This window comes from Lutra lutra, chromosome 17 (assembly GCF_902655055.1).
Source record: "Lutra lutra chromosome 17, mLutLut1.2, whole genome shotgun sequence".
Lineage (NCBI taxonomy): Eukaryota > Metazoa > Chordata > Mammalia > Carnivora > Mustelidae > Lutra > Lutra lutra.
Window position 1 is genome coordinate 44,990,920 of NC_062294.1, and position 17,665 is coordinate 45,008,584.

Consider the following 17,665-nt stretch of genomic DNA (forward strand, 5'->3'; position numbering starts at 1 on the left):
AAATGATAGAAAAATATTTTGTTCTGAGTACCTGTTTCTTTTGGGTATATACCCAGAAATGATTTGCTGGATAAGATGGTGACTCTATGTTTCATTTTATAGGAACTGCCAAATTATTTTCCATAGTAACTACACCATTTTACATTGCTACGAGCAATGTATGAAGATTCCCAATTTTCCACATCCTTGCCAACACTTCTTACTTTCCTTGTTTATTTATTTTAGGTATCCTAATGGGTGTGAAGTTGTATCTTATTGTGATTTTGATTTGCATTTCCTTAATAACTAATGATTTCTACTCAAGAACTTTGCATTTATTTATTTATTTGGTGATAGGAACAAAGTTTATTTGACACTTCATGGACAGTCTCAGGAAACTACAAATGAGGTGGAAGACAGAAAGGTTTTATAGGATAACAAATAAAGAACAGGGAAGAGACAAATAGAAAATATCTGATGGGCTGGGGCCACATAGTCAACCTTCTTGGGAATGGGAAGGCTTGCCATTTGGGGATTAGCTGGCTGGATTGCATTTCTGGTCAGAGTTTTGGTTTGCTGACATGACACCCAGGCAGACACAGCTCCATCTTGGCTTAGATTACTGCCTTATTATAAAAGGCTATAACTCAGGTACAGTAAGAAGGAAGGGATGCATAGAGCAGGGTACGAGGAAAGGGCCTGGAGCTTCCATGCTCTCTCTGAGCACCAGTCTTTCCAAATCTCCATGGATTCACCCAACCAGAAGCTCTCTGAACCCCATCTGTTTGGGTTTTTATGGAGACTTCATTAATAGGCCCAGTTGATGAAATCATTGACCATTGGTAACTGATTCAACCTCAACTTTTGCCCACTTTTTTTTTGCTTTTTTTTTTGTTTTTGCTTTTTTAGTAGTCTCTATGCCCAACATGGGGCTTGAGCTTAGGTCCCAGAGATTAAAAGTCACATGATCTTACTTACTGAGCCAGCCAGGCACTCCTGCCCACTTTTAAATTGTATCCTTATTTTATTCTAAGTTGTAATAATTCTTTATATATTCAGGATACTAAACCCTTATCAGATATATGATTTTCCAATATTTTGTACCACTCTGTAGATTGTCATTTCACTTTCTTGATAATATCCTTTGGTGTATATTAAGTTTTAATTTTTTATGAAGTTCAATGTATCTAAATTTTTTATTGCTTATACTTTTGGTGTCAAAATCTAAGAATCTATTGACAAATAGGAGGTCATGAAGATACTCCTGTTTTTTGCTAATAACTTTAAAATTTTTGTTCTCATATTTAGAGTCCAGAAATCTAAATTAATATTAGTTTCTGGAGTAGAATTTAGTGATTCATCACTTCCTATAACACCCAGGGCTCATCACAAGTGCCCTAAAATCCTCTTAAATTTTGTAGTCTTAAAGATTTTGTTTAATAATTTCTAGTTTTCAGTGTGCAAGTCTTTTACCTCCTTCATTAAATTTATTCTTAGGTATTTTATTCTCTTTGATATTAATGAAATGGTTTCCCCACTCTCCTTTTCAGATGGTTCATTGCTGGTGTATGAAAATACAAGTGATTTTTGTTTGTTGATCTTGTATTCTGTAACTTTGCTCTATTTGCTTATTAGTAGTTTCTTTGTGGTTTCACTTCAATTTTCTATATATAGAATGATGTCTGCAATTAGAGATGGTTTAACTTAGTCCTTTACAATATAGATATCTTTTATTTCTCTTTCTTACCTACTTGTTCTGACTGTGGCTCCCAGTACATGAATAGGACACTCTACTCACAAAACAAGAATATCAAGATGAGGGTGCCTGGGTGCTCAGATGGTTGAGCGTCTGCCTTTGGCTCAGGTCATGATCCTGGGGTCCTGGGATCAAGTCCCGCATCAGGCTTCCTGTTCAGTGGGGAGCCTGCTTCTCCCTCTGTCTCTCATTAATAAATAAACTCATAAAAAGATATCAAGATGAAAATGAAAAGGTGAGTAAAGCAAATACTACCAAGCATGCCTGGGTGGCTCAGTCAGTTAAGCATCTGCCTTTGGCTCAGGTCATGATCCCAGGGTCCTAGGATCAAGTCCCACATTGGGTTCCCTGCTCAGCAGGGAGTCTGTTTCTCCTTCTCCTTCTGCCCCTCCCCACCACTCATGTGCTCTCTCTCTCTCTCACATAAATAAATAAAATCTTTAAAAAAATATGAGATTTTTTAAAAAAAGCAAATACTACCAAAAAAGGTAAATGCAAACAGTACTGGAAACAGACTAATTAGAAACACTGAATAGGACTTGAGGTTGCTCCATGGTTTTAAAAGAGAAAACCCATCAAGAAGACATGTTAATTTCTATAGCTTTAAATAAAATAGCTCTGAAATGTATTAAGCAAAATTTAGTGGGAATACCTAGAGAAAAGTTTCTTAACATGATCATAAATTTATTTATTATAATCACTTATAGAAATGGAAGTGCTAAGTTTTTAAAAATAATTAAGGCTAATTTCTGTTGGGGTGAATACAATGGTGTTTGTTCTATTAATATTACTTATATCTACATTACAAATCTAATTTTATATGTGTTAAGCATATAATATAAATTAATAAGTAAAAGACATGATCAATACAAAACAACAGATGATGCAGTAACTATATAGAGAAACATTAAAGTTTGCAACTTTTTGTGTTAATTTTGGTATAATATTGTTAAAATATACATACACACGTTAAACATTTGCTTTTTAAGTAACATGAAAATTCACATAACTTGATTATATTCAAAACTAAACCTTATGAATTAAGATGGAAGAAATCACAAAATATATTGACTATAATGATATAAAATTTTTTAAAAAATGAAACACTAGGAGATTGTAAAAATGAATGCGTCCATCAAGCCATTTGTACAAATAGGAATTCTTGGCTAAAGGAGAAAAATAAAAATAAAAATTATAATCTTGACTTTCAGAAGAAAAAAGGAAAAGGGTAGAAAAGCTTTAACTATGACTAAATAAGCTTCAAAAAGCAATAAATAAAAATTAGCTTCAAGAGGTTAGTAATTATTAAATGCATTGAAAATGTGACTAAAAGAATAGAGCTTTTTTTAAATAAAAAAACAGAAAAATGATAGGCAAGAATATTCAGAAAGAGACATAGCTACAGGCATGGAGGAGATTAAGTAATCATACAATTTAGTTCTTACATAAAAATTACCCAAGATGTCTCTGTTTTGTCCAGAGAGAGCAGCGTACTTCAGATTGTAGGTGTTAACAATCAATTGCTTTGCATTTGTTTTGCTTATTTGGTAATTTTCTTCTGTGCCTAGTTTAAATTTAAGTTTCTTTTTTTTTTCATAATCTCTACCAAACTCACGACCCTGAGATCAAGAGTCACATGCTCCACCAACTAAGCCAGCCAGGCATCCCATGCCTAGTTTAAATTATATAAGGCATAGATGCTAATAGTATGTTAGGTATTATAATGTGTAACTTTTTTCTGGTGTTAATGTGAAGTATTGTTTGATGTGAGATATAGACCATAAACATCTAAATATTTTTTATTTTTATTTTTTGTAAATAAGCTCTATATCCAATATAGGGCTGAAACTCATGACCCAGAGATCAAGAGTTGCATGCTCTATGGACTGAGCCAGCCAGGCGACCTTAAATTTTTTTTTTTTAAGATTTTTATTTCTTTTAAAAGAATTTATTTATTTATCTATTTGTTTATTTATTTAAGGTTGAGAACAGGGTCAGAGGGGAAGACAGAATCCCAAGCATGTGCCACACCCAGCACGGTGCCTGACAAGGAGCTTGATCTCACAAACCTAAGATCTTGACCTGAGCCAAAATCAAGAGTTGGACACAACCTACTGAGCCACCCAGGTGTCCCAATGTGCTCTCGCTATTCATCTGTGAGATAAATAAAGAAAATCTGGCCTTACACATCCAGAATTTTAAAATGAAGAAGTATTCTAACGGCCTTTTCAGGTATTTGTCAATATTATTGACACTCCACCAAAAATCAACAAGTGGTAATTTCTTAAATGTTATTATAATGTAGAATCTGACCTTTATCTCTCTCTCTAAGATTGGTATTAATTGTAATTTTTTTTTGCAGGGTTTTTTTAAGTAAACTCTATCCCCAAGGTGGGGCTCGAACTCAAGACTCCGAGATCAAGAGCTGCATGTTCCACTAACGGATCCAGGTACCCCAAGCCTCCATCTCTTAAGTTAAAATCCTTTTGTCTATCTTATACTTTAATATCACTGCAGATGATTTTGTGGCATCACACAGTAATCATTCAGAAAATACTGGTCCAAGGAGTTAGGCAGACCTTCCAAAGGTTGACATAGCTTATTATATGGTATATGGTATATGGTATTACAAAATCACATTCATTAATACCATCAGTAATCTCATCACAAAAGACTAAGTATCAGAAAGCTGTCAAGTTCATGGTCATCACAGATACATTTTAATATGCTAACTTTTGGTCTGAAAGTCAAATTAACAAAAATTGCTGCCAGTTTTCTTTATTGTCAGGTTTTATAAATCACTTCATTTTTGACAAGATGCTTACCAGATATACAGGTCTTCATCCATTTATTCAAAATTCATCAATTGTTCTTTCAAATAAAATGGGTGTCCATAAAAAGGTGGCTAGTTTGGCTCACAACTCAAACAATCATAAAAGTGCATTTCCTGGAAACAACTTGATATTTCAGAATGAAGGAAAACTTTATGTGCCTTTCTCTCATTATATAAAATATTCAGAAGATAAATTTTAATATCCTGGCTGTCACATTATAGTTTTGCAAGACATTACCAACAGGGTAAACTGGGCAAAGAGCTCATGGGATCTCTCCACATAATTTCTTACAAATGGATGTGAATCTAAAATTATCTCAAAATAAAAAGTATAATTTAAAAATTTTGAGGTGCCTGGGGTAGCTCAGAGGGTTAAGCCTCTGCCTTCAGCTCAGGTCATGGTCTCAGGGTCCTGGGATGGAGCCCCGCATTGTGCTCTCTGCTCAGCAGGGAGCCTGCTTCCTCCTCCTCTCTCTCTCTCTCTCTCTCTCTCTGCCTGCCTCTCTGCCTACTTGTGATCTCTGTCAAATAAATAAATAAAATATTTTTAAAAATGTAAAAGATACATGTTTACTGTGGGAATCCTTATTTTTGTGACATCATTTTATGAAAAAGAATAATTCAATTCTAGGATACAAAGAGATTAAAACTCTAAAAGTATTTTTCTATTGAGAAGGAGAAATGACAGCAGGCCAGGATTTATCCCAGGGAAGGAAAGAGGAGGGCAAGCTACACCAGCGGCTCCATCTAGGATAATGTTTCATAATTCTTCACCAGGTTCTGATCACTCCACTTAAACTTAGATTTTGAACAAAAATTAAGACTCCTACACCTTGGGGTGCCTGGCTGGCTCAGTCAGTAGAGCATGTGACTCTTAATCTCAGGGTCGTGAGTTCAAGCCCCAGAAAAAATTAAATTACATTAAAAAGACCTCTGCACCTCATATTATCTGAGCTCTATCTTTCCTAACTCTAACTTTGGTTATCAAGACGTTCTGAGACCTATGTTTATTTTTTCCCTCAGTTGAGAGCCAATGACTCAAATACTGAATCTTGTACTTGCTATTTTCATAATAACTTGAAATCCTGCTTCCTCACTTTCTAAATACTCATATAAAAGTGAGTTTTTCTATTTTTTATGCAGTTCTATTCTAGATATCTGTCCACAGATGAAAAAGACATGTTACTATACAGTTCTTATATTATCCTGCCATTTCTCAAAATTTTGCTTTCCAAATAAAACTCAGAATCATTTAGTCAAGTTCCATGAAAAAAAAATTGGGCCCTGGCTCAGAATTATAAGTGAATCTATGCAACACCGCCCTTCTCAAAAAGAGAGTATTCCCAACCAGAAAAGTCATGTATTTTACAATGGCTGGAAAGATTTAAACCAAAGAATTACCTGTGGGATGTAGTATGGTAATTCAAAGAATGGAAAGTAATTTCACTTTCTATTTCTGTATATGTGAGTGTGTTTTCTTCATGAAAGCACAGAACACATTTCTAGTCTAAATATGCCAGTAAATAAAACTATTTTTGGTATGAATTCAACCTGGAAACCAGAGAAGGCCTCAGGAAATAATTCACCATTTCCCAAACTCTCCCCTGAAGCGGACTCTGCTGGCTCATTCTCTGGGAAACCAAGATTAAATCAGCCATGATTTCTGCCAAGTCTCTTGTTCTCAGAAGGTTAAGACAGACTTTAAGAGATGAGCTCTAGTGTTGCTGTTTCTCCAACATCAAGGTTACTGTATAAAGAGTGTTCAAGTATTCTTGGGAAACGACATTAGAAAAGCCTCCATTCCCTAATTTCAACCTACTTGGAAGTACCCCCTCTATCACATTACCTGACAGATCTTCCATAACCCACCATCCCTACTAGAGAATGTCAGAGCTCTGAAAATGTGCTGGCAGCTCTCCTTCACGGGGACTAGAGATTGGGCTTATGAACATTCTTAACCATTGGGCTTAACCATTGGGCTCATGAACATTCCCATCACACATAAGATGTCTCCACTTTGGTGTCTGGCAATGCCCGACTTATTACTAAAGCCACACTAAAGCCCTAGGTGTGACTTCTGGTATCTCAAGAAGTATGAGTTTTGGCTAAAGATTTCACTACACTCCTACATACAAGGTTTCTATCCTGAATGTGTCCTCTGATGTCTGATGAGGTTTGATTTCCGACTAAAGCATCGCCCACACTTCCTACAAATATAAGGCTTCTCTCCCGAATGTATCCTCTGATGTCTTGCAAGGTGTGACTGCTGGCTAAAGCCTTGCCCACACTCCCTGCACACATGAGGCTTCCCCCCTGCGTGTGCCTTCTGGTGGGTGATGAGAGTCAATTTATCACAAAAGCCTTGCCCACACTCCCCGCACACAAAAGGTATGCTACCTGAGTGTGCCCTCCTGTGCCTAAAGAGATTTGGCTTCTGGCTAAATCTTTTACCACACTCCCTGCATGTTAAAGGCTTTTCCCCTGAATGTGTTCTCTGGTGTGAGATGAGGGTTGACTTATCATTAAAGCCTCGCCCACACTCCTTGCATACAAATGGCTTTTCTCCTGAGTGTGTCCTCTGGTGCGTGATAAGGGTTGATTTCCGGGTAAAGCCTCGCCCACATTCCCTGCACACAAATGGCTTCTCCCCCGTGTGTGACGTCTGGTGTTTGCTGAGGTTTGACTTCAGGCTAAAGCACTGCCCACACTCGAGGCACATATAAGGTTTAATGCCTGAATGTGTCCTCTGGTGGGTCTTGAGGTTTGATTTCCAGCTAAAATGGCGCCCACATTCTGTGCATACGTAAGGCTTCTCTCCTGTGTGTATCCGTAAGTGTCTAATGAGGTGTGACTTCTGACGAAAGCCACGCTCACACTCCCTGCACAAATAAGGCTTCTCTCCCGAATGTGTCCTCTTATGCCTGATGAGATGTGAATGCTGGCGAAAGCCATGCCCACACTCCCTGCACACATAAGGCTTCTCCCCAGAGTGTGCCCTCTGGTGCGTGATAAGGTTTGACTTCAGACTAAAGCTCTGCCCACATTCCTTGCACATGTACGGCTTGACCCCTGAATGTGTCCTCTGGTGTGTGAAGAGGTTTGACTTCCAAGTAAAGCCTCGTCCACACTCTTTGCACACGTAAGGTTTCTCCCCTGAGTGTGTCCTCTGGTGTGTGATGAGGTTTGACTTCCAGGTAAAGCCTCGTCCACACTCCTTGCACACATGAGGCTTGTCCCTAGAGGGCGTCCTCTGGTTTTTGATGAGGATTGACATATTGCCAAAGCCCTGGCCCCACTCGGTGAACACGTATGGTGTCTCCCCTGCGTGTATCTTCTGGAGGCTGAGCAGGTTTGACTCCTTCATGAGGCCTAGCCCCAACTCCCCGTATTTGATTGCTCCAAATCCTGAGACTTTTACACCATGCAACACTTTGTCTGTTTCCCCAAGGTCTGTCCTCCGGTCTCGGCTGGGCCCTGTGGCCGTCACTGCCCTGTCTTGCTCCGCCCTTACTGGCTGTCCTTGCAGTGGGCAGGACAACACCTTTGAAGTGCCACCCTTGCTCTTGGACAAGGGCTTGGAGTCTTCTGTCTCTTGAATTTCTGCTTTGTCACTCCAGCAGGTTTCACCAAAGAGTTGGTTCTGCTGCTGTTTTTGATCTTCTGGATAGTGTTTCCCTGGAGGGAGATGACTCCCTGCACATAAACTTGAGAAGAGCTGAGGAAAGTGACTGAACCACATGTGCTGGCTGAGGCCTTGCTGACTAGCGAATGCCAGTGGGCAATGGGGACAAGGTGGAATGTTTTGCTTTGATTCTGCTGAAGAAAGAACAGTTTTAGTCAGAGTAGCCATGGGTAGGGTTGCCGGAGCCATTTTGCTTTGCCCGTTGGTCGTTTGTAATATGTTTATATCACAACCTGTGTCCCCCTCAGACACCTTTGCATCATAACAAGAGCTATTTTTCATTTTACTTTATACACTATATTTTTTTTAAAAAGATTTATTTATTTGAGAGCAAAAGAGAGAGAGTGAGTGAGAGAAAGAGAGCATAAGCAGGATGAGGGGCAGAGGGAGAGGGAGAAGCAGACTCCCCACTGAGCAAGGAGCCTAATGTGGGGCTCGATCCCAGGACCCTGGGATCATGACTTGAGCTGAAGGCAGAGGCTTAATCAACTGAGCCACCCAGGTGTCCCTATAAACTACATTTTTAATTACATGAGTTAGCAAACTTGTCAGGTAGGCCAAATTCAGCCTGCAACCTGTTTTTGTATGACCCACCAGATAAAAATGGATTTTACCTTTCTAAGGATTTCTTTCTAAGAAAGAGAAATAAATAAATAAGCAAACAAACAAACCAGCCAATGGGGCAACAGACGGCATGTGACCTGGAAAGCTTAAAATCTTTCCTGGGTGGCCCCTTGTCCTACTGCAATGTAGAAAACTCCTACCAAAAACTTATTTTCACAATATCTGACACAGCAAAAAGTTTACTTTCAGAAATCAAACACATACAATACAGGGAGAAGTATTTATTCATGAAAAACACTGAGCCCTGGATAAGAAAAGCAGGAATCTGGAGCACTATTGCCTAGAGCAGCTCTCACCCTTCTGATCCCCAGCTTGGTTGGTATGGTAGTTAAATTCGGACAGGTCCTAAAACGATCAGTTCTGTTCCTGTTACAGAGGCAGTCACCTGATTTGGGTGGAAGATGAGAAACCAGTGCTGGGTGGACCTGTCAATAAATGTGGCTTAGGGAAGGCCACCAGTGACTGCTATCTGAGGTTGCAGACTTGGCAGGGACCCCCCCATCCAAACCCAAACAAAAAACAAAAGCCAAAAAACATGAAACCAAACAAAAACAAAAACAAAAACAAAGACTGGTAGATGATCCAGAAAAGTAGCAGGGGAAAACCTGAAAGTGAGAGAGCCAGGGAGGGGCTTGATAAACTCCATGCAACCCCAGGTGATTGGAAGGCTGTTTGCAAAAGTAGGGGAAATGGGTAGGGGCCCCGGCTACGCACATAACCCTGCCTGACACAGAGGCTATAATCAGGTACAGAGGGAACATTAGAGGGATCAGTGCAAAGTAAAAAGCCAGACAAAACCTGGAAACTATCTGAAATTTGAAGGAGCTCCCCAACCCACCCATTTCTCCACTGACAGAGGTAGGAAGCCTTACTGGCTCAGTCTTTGAACACAGCCTATTGCTAATTGTTGCAGATCACGGAGCTCTGCAGATACAAGGCTGAAATCAGGAAGCCAGGATTAAAATTAAACACAAGAATACAATAACAAATCAAGCAAGCGGAAACATCACCTTCACAGAGAAAACATATTCCATATATTTAGTCTAGAAAAGTTACTAAAAGTCACAACAACAACGTCTAGGTAGGAAACATCACCAGCTATCAGAGGGGCTACAACATCTAAAATATCAGTTTCCAATGGAAGAGGAAAGAGGGACCCAGAGTGAGGAAAAAATGCAGACAATAGAAACTGTTGCTGGGTGGCCCACATGTTGATTTATAGGGGGAAAGAGAGTTCAAAGCTGTTACTATAAATGTATTTAAAGAACTAAAGAAAACAAAGTGTAAAAACTTAAAGGAAAGCATGGTAACTTAAGAAATAGAAAAATCTCAATAAAGGATTAAAAACTATTAAAAATATAAAAGGAAACTCTGGAATTAAAAAATAAAATAAATTACAAAATTACTAGGAAGGCACAACAGCATATTTGGGTTTGCAACAGAACAAATGAAGTTGAAGATAAATCAATAGAAATTACCTAAACTGAAAAGCAGGTGAAAGAAAACTGAAGAAAAGCAAAGAGCCCCAGAAACCTGTGGGACACCATCAGGTAAGTCAGTCTATCTGTAATGGGAATGCACGAAGGAGAACACAAAGAGAAAAGAGCAGAAAAAAATGTCTCAAGAAATAATAACTAAAAAAAGTCTGAAATTTGTTGAAAAACATTAGTCTATAAGTCTAAGAAGCTCAATGAACTGCAAGAAAAACATCAAGGGGGCCTGGGTGGCTCAATGGGTTAAGCCTCTGCCTTCAGCTCAGGTCATGATCCCAGGGTCCTGGTATCGACCCCTGCATTGGGCTCCCTTTTTTTAAAAAAGAAAAACATCAAGAGGGTGCCTGGGAGGCTGAGTCAGTTAAGCATCTGCCTCTGGCTCAGGTCATCATCCCAGGGTCTTGGGATCAAGTCCCACATTGGGTTTCCTTCTCACTGGGGAGTGTGCTTCTCCCTCTCCCTCTGACTCTCCCCAGACTTAAGCTTCTGCACTCTCTCTCTCAAATAAATAAATAAATAAATAAAATCTTTAAAAAAACTTTTTTTTGCCATCCTACTGTTAGACAGTAGGATGACAATAAACACATATCTTCCAATAGTAACCCTCAACATGAACGGCCTACGTGCTCCCATGAAACAGCACAGGGTTGCACACTGGACACAAAGACAGGTCCCATCCATATGCTGTCTATAAGAGACTTATTTTGAACCTAAAGACACATGCAGAACGAAAGTGAGGGGATGGAGAACCATTTTTCAAGCCAACACACCTCAAAAGAAAGATGGGGTAGCAATTCTTATACCAGACAAACTAGAATGTATTTTTTTTTATTTTTTATTTATTTATTTGACAGAGAGAGGTCACAAGTAGGCAGAGAGGCAGGCAGAGAGAGAGGAAGGGAAGCAAAGCAGGCTCCCTGCTGAGCAGAGAGCCTGATGCGGGACTCGATCCCAGGACCCTGAGATCATGACCTGAGCCGAAGGCAGCGGCTTAACCCACTGAGCCACCCAGGTGTCCCCAAACTAGAATTTAAACCAAAGACTGTAATAACAGATCCAGAGGGACACTACATCATTCTTGAAGGGTCTATCCAACAAGAAAATCTAACAATTGTAAATATCTACGCCCCCAACATGGGAAGAGCCAACTATATAAGCCAGATATTAATCAAAATAAAGAATCAGATCAACACTCATATGTTAATAGGATGTTTTAACACTCTTAAACAGAAGATCAACAAAGAAACAAGAGCTTTGAACAACACATTGGACCAGTTGGACTTCACAGATATATATAGAACATTCCACTCTAAAACAATAGAATGAATACTCATTCTTCTCGAATGCACACAGAACTTTCTCCAAAATAGACCACATATTGGGTCACAAATCAGGTCTCGGCCAATACCAAAAGACTGAGATGATTCCTTGCATGGTATCAGACCACAACACCTTGAAACTGGAACTCAATCACAAGAAAAAAACTGGAAGGAATTCAAACACTTGGAAGTTAAAGAGCATCCTGCTAAAGAATGAATGGGTCAACCAGGAAATAAAAGAAGAACTTAAACAATTCATGGAAACCAGTGAGAATGAAAACACATCAGTCCAAAACCAATGGGATACTGCAAAGGCAGTTCCAAGCCTTTCTCAAAAAAGTAGAAAAATCCCAAATGCACAAGCTAACCCTACACCTAAAGAAGCTGGAGAAAGACCAGCAAATAAAACCTAAAACAAGCAGGAGAAGAGAAATAGTAAAGATTAGTACAGAGACCAATGAAATAGAAACCAGGAAAACAGGAGAATAGATCAATGAAACTAGAAGCTGGTTCTTTGAAAGAATTAATAAGATTGATAAACCACTGGCTAAACTTACCCAAAAGAAAAAAGAAAGGTCCCAAATTAATAAAATCATGAATGAAAGTGGAGAGATTATGACTAACACCAAGGAAATAGAAACAATTACTAGAAATTACCAGCAACTGTATGCTAATAAATTAAGCAACTTGAAAGAAATGGATGCCTTCCTAGAAACTTACAAATGACCAAGACTGAAAGAGGAAGAAACAGAAATCCGAATAGACCAATAACCAGTAACAAAATTGAAGCAGTGATCAAAAACCTTCCCAAAAACCAAAGTCCAGGGCCAAATGGCTTCCCAGGGGAATTCCACCAAGCATTTAAAAAAATAATTAATTAATTTTGTATTAACATATAGTGTATTATTTGTTTCAGATAGTAAGATACAGGTCTGTGAATTGTCAGTCTTACACAATTCACAGCGCTCACCAAAGCACATACCCTCCCCAGTGTCCATCACCCAGTCACCCCATCCCTCCCACCCTTATCCCCTCCAGCAACCATCAGTTTGTTTCCTGAGATTAAGACACTCTTCTGGTTTGTCTCCCTCCCCAGTCCCATCTTGTTTCATTTTTCCCTCCCTTCCCTCCACCCACCCCCCCGGCCCTGCCTCTTAAATTCCTCATGTCAGAGAGATCAAAAATACAGAACATTTCTCAAATTTGCATGTCATCATTGTGCATGGGTCACGCTGATCTTCTCTGTATCGTTCCAATTTTAGTGTATGTGCTGCCGAAGCAAGCACTCTACCAAACATTTAAAGAAGAAATAATACCTATTCTACTGAAGCTTTTCCAAAAAATAGAAACAGAAGGAAAACTTCCGAATTCCTTCTATGGGGCCAGCATTACCCTGATCCCAAAACCAGACAAAGACCCCATCAAAAGGAGAATTACAGACCAATATCCCTGATGAACATAGATGCCAAAATATTCAATGAGATCCTAGCTAATAGGATCCAACAGTACACTAAAAGGGTTATTCACCATGACCAAGTGGGTTTTATGCCTGGGATGCAAGGGTGGTTTAACATTCACAAATCAATCAATGTGGTAGAGTACATCAATAAAAGAAAAGACAAGAATCATATGATCCTCTCAACCAATGCAGAAAAAGCGTTGGACAAAATACAACATCTGTTCCTGATAAAAACTCTTCAGAGTACAGGGATAGAGTGAACATTCCTCAGTATCTTAAAAACCATTTATGAAGGGCACCTGGGTGGCTCAGTGGGTTAAAGCCTCTGCCTTCAGCTCAGGTCATGATCTCAGGGTCCTGGGATCGAGCCCCGCATCGGTCTCTCTGCTCAGCGGGAAGCCTGCTTCCCTTTCTCTCTCTCTGCCTGCCTCTCTGCCTACTTGAGATCTCTGTCTTTCAAATAAATAAATAAATAAAATCTTTAAAAAAAATTTATGAAAAGCCCATAGCAAAAGAGTACTAGAAGTTCTAGCCCCAGAAATGAGACAACAAAAAGAAATAAAAGGCATCCAAATTGGCAAAGAAGAAGTCAAACTCTCCCTCTTCGCAGATGACATGATACTTCATGTGGAAAATCCAAAAGACTCTACCTCCAAAAATTGGAACTCATACAGCAATTCAGCAATGTGGCAGGATACAAAATCAATGCACAGAAATCAGTAGCTTTTCTATATACTAACAATGTAACTGTAGAAAGAGAAATTAAGGAATCAATTCCATTCACAATAGCAACAAAAACCATAAGATACTTAGGAATAAAGAGGTAAAGGATTTATTCTCTAGAAACTACAGAACACTTATGAAAGAAATTGAGGAAGACACAAAAAGATGGAAAAATATTCCATGCTCATGGATTGGAAGAATAACCATAGTTAAAATGTCTATCCTCCCCAGAGCTATTTACACTTTCAATGCCATCCCTATTAAAATACCACTGGCATTTTTCAAAGATCTGGAACAAAAAAAAATCTTAAAATTTGTATGGAATCAGAAAAGACCCAAATCACCAAGAGAAGGATGAATAAGAAAAACAAAGTGGGGCATCACTCAGCCTGACTTCAAGCTCTATTACAAAGCTGTGATCACCAAGACAGCATGGTATTGGCATAAAAACAGACACAGAGACCACTGGAACAGAATAGAGACTCCAGAAATGGACCCTCAACTCTATGGTCAATTAATTTCTGACAAATCAGGAAAAATATCCAATGAAAAAAAGAAAAGTCTCTTCAATAAGTGTGCTGGGAAAATTGGACAGCTACATATAGAAGAATGAAACTGGACCACTCCTTTACACCACACACAAAGATAAACTCAAAATGAATGAAAGACCTCACTGGGAGACAGGAGTCCATCAAAATCCTAGAGGAGAACACAGGCAGTAACCTCTTTGACATCAGCCACAGTAACTTCTTTTAAGACACGTCTCCAAAGGCAAGTGAAACAAAAGCAAAAATGAACTTGCGGGACTTCATCAAGATAAAAAGCTTCTGCAAGGTAAACACAAGAGTCAACAAAACTAAGAGGCAGCCCCTGGAATGGGAGAAGATATTTGTAAATGACTTACAAATAAAGGGCTGATATCCAAGGTCTACAAAGAACTTCTCAAACTCAATACTCAAAAAACAAAAAACCCAGTCAAAAAATGGGCAGAAGACATGAACAGTCACTTCTCTAAAAAACACATACAAGGGACGCCTGGGTGGCTCACTTGGTTAAGCGGCTGCCTTCAGCTCAGGTCATGATCCCATCGTCCTGGGATCGAGTCCTGCATCGGGCTCCTTGCTCGGCAGGGTGCCTGCTTCTCTGTCTGCCTGCTTCTCTGTCTGCCTGTGCTCGCTTGCTCTCTCTCTCTCTGTCCCTGACAAATAAATAAAAATAAAATCTTTAAAAAACAAAACAAAAACAAAAACAAAAAAACACATACAAATGGCTAACAGACATTCAACATCACTAGCCATCAAGGAAATTCAAATCAAAACCACATGAGATACCACCTTACACCAGTTAGAATGGCAAAAATGAACAAAACGGGAAACAAAAAATGTTGGTGAGAATGTGGAGAAAGGGGAACCCTCTTACACTGTTGGTGGGAATGTAAGTTGCTACAGCCACTCTGGAAAACAGTATGGAGATTCCTCAAGATGTTAAGAATAGAGCTACCTAGGGGCACCTGGGTGGCTCAGTTGTTTGTTAAGTGTGTACCTTTGGCTCAGGTCATGATTCCAGGGTCCTGGGATTGAGCCCCGCATCAGGCTCCCTGATCCGCAGGAAGCCTGCTTCTCCTTCTCCCACTCCCTCTGCTTGTATTCCCTTTCTCACTGTCTGTCAAATAAATAAAATCTAAAAAAAAAAAAAAAAAAAAAAGAATAGAGCTACCCTATAACCCAGCACTTATACTACTAAGTATTTACCACAAAGATACAGATGTAATGAAAAGAAGGGGCACATGCACCCCAATGTTCATAGCAGCAATGTCCACAATAGCCAAATTGTGGATGGAGCCGAGATGCCCTTCAACAGATGAATGGAAAAAGAAGATGTAGTACAGATACACAATGGAATATTATTGAGCCGTCAGAAATGATGAACACCCACCATCTGCATTGACATGGATGGAACTGGAGGGGATTATGTTAAGCGAAGTAAGTCAAACAGAGAAAGACAATTATCATATGGTTTCACTCATATGTGGAACATGAGGAATAGCAGAGGGGACCATTGGGGAAGGAAGGGAAAACCAAAAGGGGAGAAATCAGAGAGGGAAATGAACCATGAGAAACCATGGACCCTGAGAAATAAGGGTTTCAAAGGGGAGGAAGGTGGGGGGAGGGGTAACAGGATGATGGGTATTGAGGAGGGCACGTGCTGTGATGAGCATTGGGTGTTATACTTAACTAATGAATCACTGAACACTGAAAAAAAAGTTATTTATACTAAAAAAAAAAAGAGAGAGAGAGACTCTTAACAAAAGAGAACAAATAGGGTTGAGGGAGGGAGGGAGGGAGGTGGGGGATGGTCTGGATGGGAGAGGAGTATTAAGGAGGGCACTTGTTATGATAAGCACTGGATGTTGTAAGTGATGAACCACTGAATTCTACTCCTGAAACCAATACAGCACTGTATGCTAATCAACTAGAATTTAAATAAAAATTTAAAAAAATTTTTAATCTTAAACAAAAATACTTCAGGGGTGCCTGGATGGCTAAGTTAGTTGAGCATCTATCTTCAGCTCCCGTCATGATCCCAGGGTCCTGGGATCGAATCCCACATGGCTCCCTGCTCAGTAGGGACTCTGCTTCTCCCTCTCCTTCTGCCTCTTCCCCTTGCTGGGCTCTCTCTCTCAAGTAAGTAAATAAAATCTTTTTTAAAAAAGGAAAGAAAGGCATAAAGAGAGCCCCAGAGAGACATATCATAGACAAATTGTTGACTCTCAGAAAAAAAGACAAAAGAGAAAATCTTGAGAGCAGCAAAAGGAAAATGATTCTACATGCACAGCAGGAAACAATATGATTAGAGCTAACTTCTCCTCAGAGACAACGGAGTATGAAATGATTTATTCAAGGTGCTGACATAAAGGTGAAAAAGCAACTAAGGAAGAATTCTATTCTCCCAGAACTATCCCTTAAAAATGAAATTGATACAGATGTTCACAGATTAACAAGTACTCAGAGAGTATCTGTTGCTAGCAAACATGCCTTATAAGACATACTAAATAAGACTGTCAGGCTGAAAAGAAATGACACCAGACACTAACTCAAATCCACAGAAACAAATGAGGACCACCAAAACTGGTAAGTATGTGGGTAAATATAAAAGACTACATATGTCTATTTTTCTCCTTTCTTCTCTTAATTTCTCTGAAATGCATAAGATTATTATAAAAGGTAATAACTGTAACACCATATTATGGGTTTTATAATATATATATTTTACTGGAACAAAGTTAGTATTAATTAATTATGCTAAATTAGATGCATTTTTAATTCCTAGAGCTGAATTAAGAAAATAACTATAAAATTATATATGTAACATATATAATAAATAATGATAAATATATATACATATGCCAAAAAGGTAGGGGAATAAAAAAACATGAAGCATATAAAAAGCAAGTAGCAAAATGCCAGACTTAAACCATATCAATAATTATATTAAATATGAACAAACCAAACATTCTAAACAAAAGACAAAAATTCTTAGTTACATCACAATCCATCTAAAATTTTGTTAAATTGGACATCACCAAAGTTTAAACCTTTTTTTTTTTTTTTAAGATTTTATTTATTTATTTGTTAGGGAAAGAGAGAGAGCACAAGCAGGGGGAGTGGCAGGCAGAGCAGGCAGAGGGAGAAGCAGGCTCCCTGCTGAGCAAGGAGCCGGATGCAGGACTTGATCCCAGGACCCCAGGATCATGACCTGGGCTGAAAGTAGACGCTTAACCGATTGAGCCACCCAGA

The 17,665-nt window shown here is 39.0% G+C and overlaps 1 protein-coding gene and 1 non-coding gene across 3 annotated transcripts in view; both read right to left on the minus strand.

Moving 5' to 3' along the window:
- Positions 1-5,113: 5,113 nt before the first annotated feature.
- Positions 5,114-17,665, minus strand: part of ZNF875 (zinc finger protein 875) — a 32,683-nt gene continuing 20,131 nt past the window's right edge. Inside the window, exon 5 of one of the 2 annotated variants that reach the window (XM_047709445.1) lies at positions 5,114-8,381. In XM_047709445.1, the coding sequence (XP_047565401.1) occupies positions 6,709-8,381 (1,673 nt within the window). In that variant the 3' untranslated portion in view covers positions 5,114-6,708. Of the gene's footprint in view, positions 8,385-17,665 lie in introns of both variants that reach the window. The other variant, XM_047709444.1, reaches the window with a different exon arrangement.
- LOC125090123 (U6 spliceosomal RNA) lies at positions 12,866-12,972 on the minus strand. The gene has a single exon (XR_007124207.1). It is a non-coding gene; the product is annotated as a U6 spliceosomal RNA (small nuclear RNA).